Raw genomic sequence first — 16,679 nt, forward strand, 5'->3', positions numbered from 1 at the left:
GTTAGATGGCAAAGCAAGAACTCAAACCCAGTTCTTCTGATTCCAGGCTCTCTGCTCCCTACATTTCATGGATTGCTTGAGACTCTTCCCTGAGGCTTTTCAAAGGGTTTTATGGCCCTCCCTGCCCCATCTTAGGAATGAGCAGGAAGATCTGTGTTTGATGGCATGATTACTGACACTAAAAGTTAACCTTCAACACCAGGAAGTGGCCCTTCCCTGATGGGAGTTTCCTGCTCTGACCACCGAGGCTAGCGCCAGGAGTTCCCAGGGCTGGGCATTTAATAGCTCTGTGTGCTACAGTTCACTAAATACTCTCACCTTCTCGAAAAGCTGTTTTTTTCCTCTTGGGAGCGGCTGACTCTACCCTTTATGAGAATTCCAAGGCTGCTGGTGCCCTGCCCATTGGGAAACACCTTACTGTATCACCCTATAAACATCTGAGGTGGCCCTAGGAGGACCTTTGCGGCACAGCTGTCTCCCCACGACGTGAGGTTCCGGCCACCCCACCATGAGGTTTCTAGTCGTCTCCAGGCTGCTCTGCATCTTGCTCCTCTGCTTCTCCATCTTCTTCGTGGAAGGTAGGGCCATCTCCCGGGGTGCTGGCTCTCGAGGAGAATGTAGGGCCTGGGAAGGTTGGAATCAGGAAATGTGGGAGGGCAGGACCCCCAGGAGGCAGTCCTGGGCCTGGGAAGACAGGCTATCACTCCTAAATCTGTAGCACCTCTTTCCACAGTGGCAGCACCCCCCAATCTACATCTGCAGCCCCAGCTCCCCTAAACACACACACAAGCTATGTAGAAAGTGATGTGTTTACCGCAAGCATAAAACCTCCCGGCAAGATTGATTTGTGCACCTGAATCCTACCAAGCTAGAAACGCTGGAGCCACTCTCGTGTAGGTGTATCACGCTTGCAGGACAGTACATTTGCGTTGAGTAAATGAATGAATGAATTAGTAGACTGAGTCTGAACATCCCCAGATCTTATGTGCAGCAACCACGTGCAGCCAATGCAGCAGACCGGGTTAGCATGTGTGTGTTTGCAAATTGGGGAGATATTCCTTGCACCTCTGTGGATATGAGTATTTAGCTCTTCTGCCTTTATTGTTTCAAGTAGCTATTTTGAGCTTTTTCTCTTGCCTACCCCTCTAGACATTGCCCATTTATTATTATTATTGCTATTATTATTTTTAGCAATTATGGTGATTTTAACATTTATTGGAGTGGGGGATATGGACATAGGTGGGGCGAAAAACACCTATACTTTCATGACTCAAGAATAACCATGTTCAACATTTTATTTCTTTTTATATTGCAGGCAAGCATTTTTTTGAAATTAATATATCTCTATATGTTCAATGTTGTATCTCTTTGTTTATCACTGTATTATTATAATCACCAAAAATACTTATGATTGAAATTATTCTGGAAGCATTTACACCAGAATGTCAACAGCAATCATCTCTGAGCTGTAAGATTATAGGAAGTATTTGTTTTCTAAAGTTTCTGTCATGAACATTTGCTGCATATGTAATATGGAAAACAGTGATTAGAATTCCTCATCAACACAGTCCAAAGCAGTGCAATCTGTCAGACCTCTAATTTGGGGACATTGTGAGAGGTTGCCACTATTACCTTAATGACAACTCATTGAAGATAAATACTTTTCTGCATAAAGTTTCCAATCCATTTAGGAATGTCCCTGGCATAGGCTTCAACGTAGTGTTATTTTAGTAATATTTTAAGTAATATTTTGAGGTATAACTTGCCATCAAGTGAATGTGCTATGATGAATTTCATGCTTAGACATTTAGATGGTTCACAACGTTGCACTATTTTAAGCATGTAGTAAAAAAGCATATGTGTATATAAAACACGTCTTGTATTTAAGATTATTTCCTTAGGCTAGATTGCCAAAGGGAGATTACTAGGTCAACAGGCATAGACACTTTGAGTGACGGTGCTGTTTTTTGGACAGGAACGTGAGGAAGACAGGATCTGCCCACACTAACTTTGTTATCTCTGGAAAAAAAAAATCACCTCCAGGCCCACCCTTCCCCCTACCCCCCACCTCCGCCCAGCTCTCCCCTAGCCTGGCGCATCCTGAGTTTCCTTGAATAAATACTCCTGACCCCAGCATCCTGGGAGCAGAGGCTCATTCAAGTCATTCCTTCACAGACCCAACCCCATGATGTCCCCAGACTTGCTAAGGAAGGGTCTCTGCCCCTCTGTGTCCACCCTCAGGGAGAAAGAATTCTAGTCATCTTAGCAAGCCCAGGAAACGCAGGCTCTGCTGTTCCCGAGTTCCTAGCCCTGCCCTGACGACCCAGAAAGGTAAGCACCACACCCTGTCCAGATGGTAAGAAGACGTTCTGGGGGGGCCGTGGGACAGGTGGTATATGCGGGTCAGCCCCCAGCCGTGCCTGACACGGAGGGGCCACAGCAGATGTGACCTTGGCCTCATGGAACTTCCAGTCTAATGGGGGGAACCAGCCCCTCCCCCCCAAAACAAAGTCAAAGAAGTAATCATTTTAAACCAAATACTTTCTGTCGAGAGAAAGAACAGAATGTGATTTGAAAATGTTACTGGGAACACCCCCTACCCTGGGTGGGAGGCGTCGGGGAGGCCACATTTGAGACCTGAAGAAAGGCAAGGAGCCGGAAGGAGGAATGTGGAGGGGAGGGTTCGGGCAGGGGAAGCAGCCGGCGTAGGGGCCTGAGATGGGCAAGAGGGGGCCATGGAAGACCGAGAGGCTGGTGAGTCATCGGGAGGTGTTCACGGAAGCTACTAACCAAGGCAGGACTGGCCTCGGGAGTTGGCACATGAGGAAAGGGGACCAATACAGGGATGGAACTCACAGGTTCAGAGAGTCCCAGGATGCAGGCAGTCAGCACGAGTCCCAGTAGCCCGGCTGGAGGAGGAGAGCTGGGCTCCATACCAGGGTGAGGCCTGGAGGAACAAGACTGCCCTCGCCCACAAGGCCTGGGCGGAATGGGGGCACTGGATGCTGAGGGAGACAGGCCCAAGGGGGGCTGCACGCCCCCAGTTCCCAGCACTGACCTAGGCTGGGGGCCTGCTGGAGCATGAGAATTGCCTGGCCCAGGTGTGAAGTTAGCATTCCTACACTTTTACTCGCCTTTGGTAGGAGGGCCCTACAGCCTGGGGCAGGCAGAGCCCCTGGGGAAAGCTGCTGAGCCTCGAGCCAGCAGGCCTGATACTAATCCAGGGCCCCTGCCCCCCACTGTCTGCAGCCTAAGGCCCCTCCCAGGGGTCTGAGAAGGCCCCAGCCATGCTGGCTCCTCTGGGACCATGGTGCAGGGAGCCCACGACCAGAGTCAGAGCCTCCAACCTGCCCCCCAGCCAACTACTGGAGTCCTGTGCCAGGGGAGCTTGGGTATGAAGGAGAGGAAGGGAGGGAGACAGCACAGCTTAGCCTCAGGCCTCTTCTCTGGAGAAGCTGACAGCCCCTCCTTCCAAACTGGCATCACATCCAGCTGGGGCGGGATAAAAATAACCAGTTCTCGCACACTGGACCCAGGTGTGAAGCACCCGCCCAGGACAGGTGAGAGTAAGTCACTGACTGACTGACTGGAGCTCTGCTCCCTGCTGAGACCCCAGCCCCATGGAGGAGGGGCAGTGTTTCCATGAAATAAATAAGGCAAAACTGTAGGCAGAGAGAGGTAGAGTCCCTCCCTGCTGAGTGAGTTTATCCCCAAACCCCTCCCCAGGATGGACTCACTCACAGGCAGTAAAAAGAAGTTAAGGATGTGCACACACATGTGCACACATACACACACACACATGCACACATGTGCACGCACACACACAGTTCCTAGGAACCACAGCCAGGTTAACTCCTTGTGCACAGTACAAAGGCAGCTGTTTCGTTAGTCACTCAACACTTTAAAATAATCTAGGTGCGTGACTTCCATGTTGACCCCAGATTTCCTTTAGTGTGTGTGTGTGTGTGTGTGTGTGTGTGTGTGTATACACATACATATATATATTTTAAATTTTATTATATATATATCTATTTTAATTCTATTGCAGAAACTTGCAAATAACTTTGAACGAAAAGAGCAAAACAAACCTTTTTATTGGGTCCTTATTATATAATCTCATTTAAATCCTTGGAACCACCTCCAGGGAAACATTGTCCCCATTTTACAGATTAGGAAACTGAGGCTCAGAAAGAATCTGATGCAGAGCCAGGAGCTCAGCTCTGTCTACCTCTTTCCACTGCAACAAACTGCCTCCTGCATAGAGAGCAGGTTTCCTGTGGCGAGCTTAGGAAGACACGTGCATGCCCAAGACCTCAGATTTCCCCAAAGCAGAGCACCTTCTGGGTTGGAATCCCAGCTCCACCACCTGCTAGCTGCGTGCTCTTGAGCAGGTCACCCAGCTCTGCTAAGCCTCAGTCTCCTCACCTGTGAAAGGGTATGATACTAGAATCTACCATGCCAGGCTCTGGTAAGGAGTCAGCAAGGTCGTGACTATAAAGCCAGGTGTTAGCCTGGCACCGAGTACCCCATAAACACATCCTGCTCTTGCTATGGAGGAAGGCAGAGCCCTGCCAGCGCACCTGAAGCAGGAGGCCAGTGATTTCCACGCTGAAAACCAAAGCCTAAGCCCAAGCTTGGTGGTTCCACCCGCCATTTTCCCCTGCCTGATCTTGGGACTTACTCAATGCCACGTAATCAACAGCAGAGGGGCTGGGGGTGCCAAGCTCGGGGAATTTGGCCTCTGTACTCAGGTTCCCTGATATATGAGAGCGTCTGTACACCTGTCTGTCCAAAGAGAAAATAACCGAGTGTGCCTAGAGGATGTCCCCGAGCTGACACACTCAGCTATGACACACATACACCAGCACGATGACTCTTCAATCTCACATGTCTTTCCGGAGCCTAGCTTCATATGCAAGTGCAGTGCTAGGCCCGTGGGCATGACGGAAAGTGGCAGGCACAGGACTCTGGGTCAGTTCCACAAAACCAACACCCAAAATCAATGGGCTGAATGAATGGCCAATTTGCTGAATTTACCACATTTACCAATTTGCTAAAAAAAAAAAAAAAAAAAAAGCTTTTCCAAAGTATCTGAAAAGTGTGTATAAATCTCTATAGCAACATGTCACAGCAGCATTTTTTTTTCTTTTTATAACAGCATTTTTTTTTTTTAATGGAGTGTTCAGTTTGTGAACTCTGTTCGCACTTGAGGGGCATCAGGGTGAGGCAGGGGGCAGAATGACAGTTGTTTAGGACCCACCTGGGGCCTTTGTCATGTCACCTTCCATCCAAGTGTCCTGAGGTGGTTGGTAAGGAAGCTCTGGGGAAGGCTGGGGAGGTCTTTTTAGAAGACCCCTGGAGCCTGAGCGTGTACCTGCCCCTCCCACAGACTGCCTGGGACCCAAGAGCTGCATGCCACCCTCCCTGTTTTGAAGACAAACAAAATTACTTGACCCAGAGTGGGAGACGGGGTGGAAGGGGCCCAGAGAGATTTCTCCCCTACCATGGGGTTGTCCTCGTCTTCCGGAAGGGGCCCAAACCACAGAGACAAAGATTACCCATTGAGGACCACCAGTGTGATGACTTGAGCGTTTTGGCAACTTTGGGTGACACCTGGGTGGATACAGAGCCAGTATCATGGACCGTGGAAGGGAGGAGGTGAAGAGGGTGCCCCGTCCATCCTGTCCAGTGGGTCAGTCAATCAGAGGCTCTCATATCAGTAGCCTCACTCCTTGGGATTATATCCATTAGCCATAGCTGCATAACAAAACACTCCCAGCACACCTGGGTGGCTCAGTGGGTTAAGCGTCTGCCTTCGGCTCAGGTCATGATTTCCAAGTCTTAGGATCAAGCCCCGCATTGAGCTCCCTGCTCAGTGGGGAGCCAGCTTCTCCCTCTCCCACTGGCCCCAACCCTTGCTCATGCTCTCTCTCACTATCTCTCCCTCAAATAAATAAAATCTTAAAAACAAAACAAAACAGGGCACCTGGGTGGCTCAGTTGGTTAAGCGACTGCCTTCAGCACAGGTCATAATCCTGGAGTCCCGGGATCGAGCCCCACATCAGGCTCCCTGCTCAGCGGGGAGTCGGCTCCCTCTGACCCTCTCCCCTCTCATGCTCTCTCTCTATCTCATTCTCTCTCTCAAATAAATAAATAAAATCTTTAAAAACAAAAACAACAACAACAACAACAACAAAAAACACTCCCAACTTCAGTGACCCAAAGCAACATGTATTTCTTATTTGCCATGAATCGACAGGTCAGCTGAGCAGTTCTTCAACTATTAGCTGGGCTTATTCATTCTTCCAAGGGTTGTATACACCACTCTGCTGATCTTGGCGGGGCTCTCTCACATGTTTAGGGGTCAGTGATCTGCAAGGCTGGGATGGTCTCAGTCAGGCACCTGGACCCTCTTCCACATGGTCTCTTGTCCTCCAACAGGCTAGCCCAAACTTGTTCACAGAAGCTGCAGGGTTCCATCTATGTGAGTGAGAGCACCCAAGGCCTCTCAAGGCCTCAGAACTGGCCCACCTTTATCTCCACTGCATTCAATTGGCCAAAGCAAGTCACCAGGACAGCCCAGATTGAAGGAGCAGAGAAATAGACCCCATATCTTGGTGGGAGCAGCTACAAATTTGCATTGCAAAAACAGGGTGGAGAAAAGAAGACATCCAAATGGCCAACAGACACATGAAAAAGTGCTCAACATCACTTGGCATCGGGGAAATCCAAATCAAAACCTCAATGAGATACCACCCCACACCAGTCAGAATGGCTAAAATTAACAAGTCAGGAAAAACAGATGTTGGCGGGGATCCGGAGAAAGGGGAACCCTCCTACACTGTTGGTGGGAATGCAAGCTGGTGCAGCCACTCTGGAAAACAGTATGGAGGTTCCTCAAACAGTTGAAAATAGAGCTGCCCTATGACCCAGCAATTGCACTACTGAGTATTTACCCCAAAGATATAAATGTAGGGATCCGCAGGGGTCCATGCACCCCGATGTTCATAGCAGCAATGTCCACAATAGCCAAACTGTGGAAAGAGCCAAGATGTCCATCGGCAGATGAATGGATAAAGAAAATATGGTATATATATACAATGGAATATTATGCAGCCATCAAAAAGAATGAGATCTTGCCATTTGCAACGATGTGGATGGAACTGGAGGGTATTATGCTGAGCGAAATAAGTCAATCAGAGAAAGACATGTATCATATGACCTCACTGATATGAGGAATTCTTACTCTCAGGAAACAAACTGAGGGTTGCTGGAGTGGGGGTGGGGTGGGAGGGATGGGGTGGCTCGGTGATAGACGTTGGGGAGGGTATGTGCTATGGTGAGCGCTGTGAATTGTGCAAGACTGTTGAATCACAGATCTGTATCTCTGAAACAAATAATGCAATATATGTTAAGAAAAAAAAAGATAGCAGGAGGGGAAGAATGCAGGGGGGGAAATCGGAGGAGGAGATGAACCATGAGAGACGACGGACTCTGAAAAACAAACTGAGGGTTCTAGAGGGGAGGGGGGTGGGGGGATGGGTTAGCCTGGTGATGGGTGTTAAAGAGGGCACGTTCTGCATGGAGCACTGGGTGTTATGCACAAACAATGAATCATGGAACACTACATCAAAAACTAATGATGTAATGTATGGTGATTAACATAACAATTAAAAAATTTAAAGGGGAAAAAAAAAACAGGGTGGAGAATTGCAACTATATTTGCAATAAGTCAACTGCTGTATTTGTTGTAGGAGCCAGAGAAGAGAGTCTTAGGGATCTGAGGGGCACAGACAGGGGGTGGAAGCAGGGTTGAGGAAATCATGGTCCTTCATCAGAAACACTGATGAAAAAAGCTTGCAACATGATATTAATAGAAAAGAGTACTTTATACTGTATATTACTGTGACAATTCTATTTGGAAGATGAAAGCACTTTCAAATAGGAAGAAAAAAAAACACACCAATACTAGCACTGATTTATGATTAAGACATGAGGCCATTAATAAGTTATGATAATTAAATTTATTTTTATAGCCAGTTGTTATACAGCAATTATTGTATAGCACTTATATCTGCTAACTCAACAATAATCTTAAGAGTTAGATACTAATACTGCCCCCATTTTTACAGATGAGGAGCCAAAGCACAGAGAGGTTAAGTCACTGGTTGAAGGTCACCCAGCTGGTAAGTGGTAGAGCTGGGGCTTTGAATCCAAACACTCTCGTTCCAGATTCTACGTTGTCAACTCTCACACCACCTTGCACATAGTAATAATCTGGAAACAGAAGGAGAAAAAAAGAATAATCTCATCACAGCAATTTAGTAACTCTCCCCATTCATTTGTATTTCTTTTTTTTAATGCAGCCATGTTTAATTTTTATTGTATCTCATTTTTTTATGTTAAAATTAACATTACACCCTGAGTATGTTTCTTCCTGTTGCTACCTAGTCTTCATAATCACAGGTTTTATCACTGCTAACCATTTTCCATCATAAGATACCATTATTAACTTACTATTTCTCCACCATAGAATATTCAGCTTGTTTTCAGAAATTTGTTTCTGGTATCCGAAACCAAACTATAAAGAACAGTTTGATGCATGCAGGGTTTTTTCTTGTGGATTATTCCTCCCATAAGTGGGACTGGTCTGTCAAGATGTAAACATAGCTTTGAGACACACATTGTCTGCAACATGCTCTCTGGGAGGAGACAGCCCGAGGGGTCTGAGGGTCTGCGAGGACATGTGGGCAGACCCTCCTACCATAGCCATCAAAAACAGGCCTCCCAAACCCCTCAAATTTAGTGGACTGTGCTCTTGACAGAGCTAGTTTAGGGCATAAGCCACCTTCCCTCCATCTTCTGCCGGTAAATCAGATTTCTTCCTGATGGGACTAAAATAAACTGAGCCAATCATGTTTGCCATGAAAGGTCTCCTTCTGGGTCTCCAGGAAGGAGATAAGCTCTGATTCTCGCCTTGATTTTTAAAAACTCTTTGTGCCTAGAAATGAACCTTAATTGTGTTCTCTCCATTCTCCACCCCCACTCTGCCTGCCCCTCTGGCTCTTGTCTTGTCTGTCCCTTCCCAGGGCGCCACGTGAAGATCTGCAGACTGTGTAAGTTCAAGCCAGAGTCCCGCATTTGGGTGGTACCTGGGGCTCTCCCGCAAGTTTAATACTCTCCAGACAAGGCTGAACACAGCTGAGACCCTCATGCCCAGTGCCCGAGGCATCCAGAAGTCTCAGGTTCTGCCAGGATGCTCCTCTTGAAGCTGGGGGTGATGGCAAAGATGTCAAGAGCTTTGGCCCATGGAAGCTTCTGCCCATGAACCATGAGTCTCTTCTCTTAAAAGACACAACAATTCTTGCCCGCCGTGTTGACTGTGCTCATTCTGCCTTTTCGAAAAGCCTGAACCAGAATTTTCTGAAAACCACAACATGAATACAAAGGTCAAAACTCTGGAATGCCTGTCTTGCTGTGGGGCCTTGAACAAGTAAGTTAGCTTCTCTGGGTTCATGCTGACTTCAGAGATGTAAAGTTCAGAGAGAAAAAACCCTCCAGGGAAGACCCTGGCATCAGTGGGTTTCACTACCCTTTTCAACCTTCATGGCAATGAACTGGGAGGTTGGAGGGCTTCACCTTGGGCAGGAAGGGCCCTGAGAAAGTTCTGGAATTCCAGATGCCAGTCCCAATCGTGCCACCAACTTTCAGAATTACTCAGGCTCAGCCCACTAGTCTCAGTTCCCACCTGACCCCTACAGTGCTGACGGTCAAAATTCCACTGTACCATGTGGCAGCTGCAAGTCCAGACACTTCCGAGCCTACTAGGGTGCAGGATAACAGGCCCCCAAGAGCAGCGACCAAGTCTGTAGAGGCTCAGCTGTCCCGAGATACACAGAACCTCTAACCGTTCCATGTCTGATGGTCCCTGAAGGAACCCCTTCCTAACTTCCTGATGTGGGTCTGCTGGAAAGAACACTCAAGCACACAAATAATAAATAAGAAGATACACAAAATGTGTGGCACATCCCAGTTTGAGAAAGTCAGCAATGGGGGTCTGAGCCACAACTTTCTGCTAGAGGAGACCCGTGCCCCGAAGCCCCTGCTTGCAGGCTGCCCTTCATCACAGCAAAATCTAACTCTGAGAAGGGGATCTGGGCACTACTAACAATAATAGCAAAGGTCCTGGTCCGACACACCAGGACTCAAGTCCCAGGCCTACCCGGGATTTTCTGTGTGACCTGGGCGAGTCAGTTACCTTTTCTATAAAATGCAGAGCCCAGGACCCATTCAGAGGGCTGACATGGGGCTCCTGCACACAAATGGATGTAAAGGGCCCACAAAGGGCACACAGAGGGGCTCGGTTCAAGAAGTCCCTGCCTTCCCTGCCCTCCCCCCGGGGCTGAGCTTCTGCCCACGATGAGCCAGGGCTGCGGGGCTGTGGCTCAGAGGCAACAGATGGCCCAGGTCTAAGAGGCTTATCTCTCTGTAAAGCTACCTTCTTAGCTGATTCTCCCAGCAAGGTGAGAAGCCCCTCCCCACGCCGCCCCCAGCACCGTGTCTGCGAGTGCCAGGCCAACCAGGAGCAAGGCTGGTGGGCAGAGGTTCTCTGGCACGGGGCTTTGGGGACAGCAGTCCCAGGGCCAGCCAGAGCCCTTACCTTGTCGTCGGCCAAATCTTCCACTTCCATTCAGAGGCTGCGTTCATGGGCTGGCTCGTTCACTCACTCACCCATTCCCAGGGGGAGGACCATGGTCAGACAGTGCTAGGTTCTGAGGCTCAGACATGTACAAATGCGGTCCCTGAGGGCTGAGAAGCACCGGGGTGTGAGCACCAGGGCAGAAACAGAGGGCTAGGCACAGGAGAGGGAGGGAAAAGATGAGCTGACGCTTGAGCTGAGTTAGGGGAGAGTTCCAGCTGGAGAAGACATATTTGCAAGCAGGAGGGAATGCAGACAGGAAGGGCCACGAGGAGGAGATGGAATGAGCTAGAACTAAGGCAGAGCCATGGGCAAGGCACAGAGGAGAGGAATTAGAGGGGTTCTGAGCAGCAGTGGAGTGGCCTTAGAGACTCGGTGGCTGGGTGGACTATGGAGACAGGTCCACGGTGAACATCCCCGTGCTGGGTCAGACCCTCGCCAGGAACTCCCTCGGCAAGGGGCACCATGACCAGCAGCGGGACCGCTGAGTATTCCACATCCTCGTCCGCAGTACTTCTCCTTCCACCCCACCCTGCAACACACAGACAGAAAAGGCAAAGAAAACACTCACACCTAACTAAACATGCGTGCTTGAGGGTCAGCCAGGAAGAACAATTCAGAGGCTGTGTGTCCGACCACTGAACCACGTCTAGCCTTATGCTCAGGAAAGCAGGAGCCTCAGCTTCTTTGTGGGCAGGAAAGACCTGTCACTTAATATACACAAATAAAAGGACACAGCCAGCCGTTGGGAAAAGGAGGAGGCTGTCTGTGGGGCAGGAATGCAGTCCCTGCAGCTCACAGCCCCTGGCTACGGGGGACCAGCCTCAGGTAGGACGGGCAATGACGCAAAGGGACCTTCCAGGGACACCAGCCCCTCGGAGCAGCCCAGGCCAAAGGTGGGAGGCACAAAAGGGAGCTGAGGACCCTGCTCCTGCCTGCCCCCCAACCCCGCCCCATCTCTCTTCCCTCTGGGAAGTGAGGGAAAGCCTGAGACCCGCTCCCAAGCAGAGATTCCCATGCAGAGCTGGAGGCTGGCCAAAGGCCAAAACCTTTCCTTCCCACTCTCTCCCCTGTGGAATGTCACCTCCAGAAGTTGCAACACGAGCTTTTAAATTTGGTGGAAGAACTTTACCCTCGAAGGGTAGATTGGGTCTACAGGGAACGTCCGATGAATAAGTTTATTCAAGGCTACTGGGGATCCCATGAGGATTCCATACATCTAGAAGTGACTTGAATTTATAAAACTTGAACTCGTAGTTTGCCCTTAATTGACTCCCTGAAGAACCTAGACCGGGTGGCAGCTGGCTCTGGTGTCACTAGGGAAAGTATGCGGTCCCCATGGCAACACCCTGGCTGCGTGGGACACGTGGCGTAGGTGACAGAGCACAGGGTTCACAGATGTGGGTTCAAATGAGGGGCCTGTCAGGTGCCTACTGGGTGATATCGGGGAGGTCAGGTGACCTCCTGGAGCCCCAGATTCCCCACCTGTAAAATGAGGCTCACTGCCTGACTGCCAGCGGGCTACTGGGGAGACTAATAAAACGAGAAGTGCCTGGCTCTGAAATAGAAGCCGAATTGTGGTCACAGATCCGCTTCCACCAAACTAGACGGATCCAGGTCTCTCCCCCGTCCCCACCGCCATTCAGGATTGGGTCCTCCTGGACTGATTTCATCCCCAGCTATCCACATGCACTCTACAGCGCTGCGTGCTCACCTGTTCTGCTGACTCAGCTCCGAGCTGATTTCTGGGCAAACTGGGCAGAATAGACAACCTTCTGGTACGCTGCAGAGGCCATGCCCTGGCTGGATAATGGTCACATATCCCCCACATGACTCCCCTGACTGACTCCACAGCCCTTTTCCCCCGTCTTGGAAGCATCATAAAACTTCTAGGGTAGGAATGTGTCCAGGGTTCTAGTCTGCTGCCCCAAGCAGTGGCTGGACCTTGCCTGTTTACTAGCAGCCTTGTACCACGTGGACAGGTCCAGAGGCATCTGGCAGACTTGTTATCAACAGCTCCATCTCTGGAAAAGATCTTTGGCTCATGGGTTGTTTAGTCTGCCAAACTGCACTGCCCCTCAGGATTTGCAAAGTGTGAACCAGAAGATGGGAGGTGTCAAGTCACAAGAGAGCAGAACAGAAAAATAGGTTCTTTTCCACATCAAAAGGCAGCCATTTTGCTTGTTGTACTCAGTGTTTCGAGACACTGTGGATATGAACATGTATCCATGTGCGGCAGTCTCCACCACTCCCTGCTGCCTGTCACTCAGCCTCTTCACACACACTAGCCTCCTGCCTGGCTCAGCAGGCATTTCAGTGGATGGCCCTTGGCTACTCCAGTCTCTCAACTTAAGGAAGGATGGAGTGGGGAGGAAGCATGTCAAAGGCATGCAGAGGATTAGCTGCTGACTAGGACCAGGAAGCAAGACTCATGACATCATCAGGGACCTCTTCATGCATTCATTTATTCAGTTACACCTTCAGCTGGTCAACAACTACCCACTGAGGACCTACTATGTGACAAGCCCTATGTAGATACTGAAGAAACCTATGCATGACATGGTCTCTGCCCTAAATGGTTCACTCGGCAGGAGATACCAAAGCAGACAGATTGAAGCACTAAAGTCTTTTAAAGACCCTGTCAATGTCCCAATCAGGGACCACTTTCACTTGGGGACAGAAGATGCCAGAGGAAAAAACCCTTCTGGAGGAGAAGACATTCTTTGCTGTGTCCCCTACCTAGACTCAGCCAGGAGGCAGGCTGGATGACAAAGCAGAGTACTATGGGGTGAAGACAGGCAACATCGGGTTGGAGCTTCTGCCGAGTGTCACTGACCAAGAGCCAGCATCACAACCCAGGAGTCCAAACAAGTGGGTACTAGTGCCAACTAGATGGGTACTGGAAAACAGTTGTCAGCCCCAGACTCGTGCCTAGTACCTCGGTTAGGGGGACAGGCAGTGCCTTAGACAGATAGGGGAGGAATCCCATCTACATGTCAGAGGAAACAGAGACAGCCACCCTACACCTGGCCTGGACAGAGCAAGGGGACAGGGAAGGCCACATTTCAGAGTAGATGGTGTCCCAGGCTCCCAGGCCCCTTAGCCACTAACCCCAGAGCCCACTGCTGTGGCAAGAGATTCCCAACTTCCAGCCAGGTGGGTACACCCTGAGGCCCACAACCACAGAGGACAGTCGTCCGGACCTTACCTGGCCTGGGATAAATGGGCCTCACAGTCACGTCCAGAGAGTGTACATGCAGCCCTACTGGGATCCCCTGACCCTATGCCTTCATGCTCCGTACCAAATCCCTCCCTGGACAAGGGCTGCTCTCTCACGAACAGTTGTTCTGGAACTCAGCAACTGGACAGAACAGTTCAGGATGCCCAGTACTGGGGCAGAGGTCAGTCTGCAAGATGGTCTTATCTCAGACAGCTAGGGCAGAATCAGAGTGCTGGAGACCTGTCCTTTCCTCCTCCCGGGTCAGGGTCCTTAGGAAGATGAGCCTGAATAGCAGGCACCTGCTGTTCCCCACATCCTCAGCACTAGGGGCCTGGAGAGCTCCTTGCCCTACTTCTCCTGGTGCAGGTGTGCATGTGCTGGGCATGCATGTTTACACAAGGAGATGGGAACGGATTCACACATAGATGGTCTACATGCATGAGTGTGCAAATGGGACCAGAACTTGTGTGTGTGTGTGTACAGCTGTCTAAGTGTGTGCATGAGCAAGCAAGGCATCATGGGTTAGCACATTCAGGTAGATCAGACAGGGGAAAAGAGGTTCTAAGAGCCTGGGTTGGTGTGGTGGCAGCTGGAGGAAGAACACACTCGCATGCCAGGCTGGCAGCTGACACTTGAATTCCCACGTACTGACAGCTGGACCAGCTGTTGTCAATCTACCTGAGGAAACGCTGTCAGACCTGACCGAGAGGTGAAACTGATTTGGTGTTTCACTACAGGTGCCATGGCTCTAGGAGGCCTTAGAAGAGGGGGCTTGTCACCCTGCAGGGGTAATAGACATGTGGAGGATAGGGTGACATGTGTCTGAGGCTGCCCAGGGTCTGCAGGTGAGGGCCAAGCTCTGTGTCTCACAGGAGGTGAGCCCTTCCCAGCTTATGATACACTGAGCCCTCCACAGAGCCTCTCATTCCTCTGCGCTAAAGATCAAGACCATGGTGAGAATCTCCGTGAAGAACTGCTGTTCTCCCAGGTTCTCAAATGCTTTGTGGACAGGGATAGATCTACAGTGGCGCGCTTGTCCCAGTTTACCCCAGACCTTCCTAGTTTTAGCACTGAATGTCCCACATCCCTGGAAACCCCCTCAGTCCCAGGCAAACCAGGACAGCTAGTCATTCTAGCAGATCTGAGCCTGTACAGTTGAAGGGGGATGGCCCCTTTAAGGAAAAAAAATATATATATAAACTGCAAATAAAATTAAGGCTACAGAAGAGACGTGTGAGCCAGGGTCCCAGGCCCTGAAGCTTCAGTAGCTTCATGGTCATCTCCCTCTGCCACCAAAAGTTTCAACTTTTTATGCAGCAGGCCCAAACTGGATGTGACTCTAGGCTCTGTCCCTCACTGGCTGTGTGAAGATGGACAAGTGACTTACCCTCTCTGTGCTTTACTTCTTCTTTTCCAAAGCAGAGACAATCGCATCAGAAGAGATCATACTGCTTACACAAGATAATAGAGGTGACAACACACACACACACATACACACACACACACACACACACACACACGACATGTGGGGGTACCCCTTCAGTATCCCTCTCCAGTGCAAGTCTGTTGACTGAACTGAGGCCAGAGAAGTCAAGTGATAAGGAAGTAGGCAGACAGGACACAGGGAAAGCTCAGCCCACTGGCAAGATGTTTGCCCCAGGACACCGTTGCTGCCTCCAGCACACTGAGTGATCCACAGAAAGCCTCAGTCTCCTTATCTCTATGGAGACCTGTGGAAACTTGCTTTGGCCTTGTCCCAGCCTTTTGTGACAGAAAGATACAGAAATGTCTGTGCAATTTAATGTGCATTTTCCAGGGTCACCTGGGTGGCTCGGTTAGTTAAGCATCTGACTCTTGGTTTTGGCTCAGGCTGTGATTTCAGGGTCCTGATCTCAGGGTCCTGAGATGGAGACCCAGGTAGCAGTCGGCTCCATGTTCAGCGGGGAGTCTGCTCATCTCAGTCTGCCTCTCCCCCAGCTTGCCCACACATGCGTGCTCTCTCTCAAATAAATATTTAAAAAAAAATAAAGTGCATTTTCCAGCCAAAGGGCCAAACTCATGGGGATTCAAGGAGAAGGGTTCTGATTAAATGGGCCTGAAAATTGCCCAACACTCTGGGACTACTGATTCATCTCCTTGTCCTGAATCTCTATCTCTTGCTAACAGTAGATCAAGGAGGGCTGGCCCAGGGGCATAGGTGACGTTCTGCTCTGATGAAGGCCCCTGCGGAGGAATATCAAGACCCCAGGCAGGGAGGCCTCTCCAGGAGGCACACAAAGGGTCTCCTCGGTCTGTGAACACACCCTTCCAAGACCATCCTGGGACATGATCAAGCTTGGGCCTGAAGTGACCTCCTTGTGCCCCCTGTGAGTAGAAGGGACCAGGCTGCTTCTCCATTCAACCAAACTCCAATATCAGAGCAAGAGAATGAGGGTCCAGTCCAGGGAAATCTACCAACAACCAAGAAGGTTTCTAAGCTTACCTGCTTCTCCTACTTTTTAGCATCCAGGGCCCCCATAGCAGCACCTTGCTTTGACTAAATATCCTTCGGGGATAGGGAGCTCACCCCTCCCGGGGGCAGTCCATATGTGTGCTGGCCAGCTCTGTTGGCAAGTCTGTCCCAGGGAGGGGCTTGATTCTGCCTTCAGGCCATTCATCCTTCCTTACAAGGCTTGAGTGGGTCTGCTACTTCTCCCTTGGCACCCACTGGACACTGGGAGTGACAATAGGGATTGAGACCAACCTGCTACCTGATAACTT

General features: G+C 50.0%; 1 protein-coding gene across 2 annotated transcripts; it reads left to right on the plus strand.

Annotated features, from left to right (window-relative positions):
• The first annotated feature begins 420 nt into the window (after positions 1-420).
• On the plus strand, positions 421-9,931 carry C15H10orf99 (chromosome 15 C10orf99 homolog). Of its 2 annotated transcripts, XM_027596728.2 has the most exons (4): positions 421-578; positions 2,242-2,331; positions 8,133-8,186; positions 9,090-9,931. In XM_027596728.2, exons 1-4 carry the CDS (start codon positions 509-511, stop codon positions 9,173-9,175), a joined length of 300 nt encoding a protein of 99 aa, XP_027452529.1. In that variant the 5' UTR covers positions 421-508; the 3' UTR covers positions 9,176-9,931. The 2 variants fall into 2 exon arrangements, with proteins under 2 accessions (XP_027452529.1, XP_027452530.1); XM_027596729.2 differs by lacking the exon at positions 8,133-8,186.
• Positions 9,932-16,679: the final 6,748 nt, after the last annotated feature.

This window comes from Zalophus californianus, chromosome 15, assembly GCF_009762305.2.
Source record: "Zalophus californianus isolate mZalCal1 chromosome 15, mZalCal1.pri.v2, whole genome shotgun sequence".
Classification (NCBI taxonomy): domain Eukaryota; kingdom Metazoa; phylum Chordata; class Mammalia; order Carnivora; family Otariidae; genus Zalophus; species Zalophus californianus.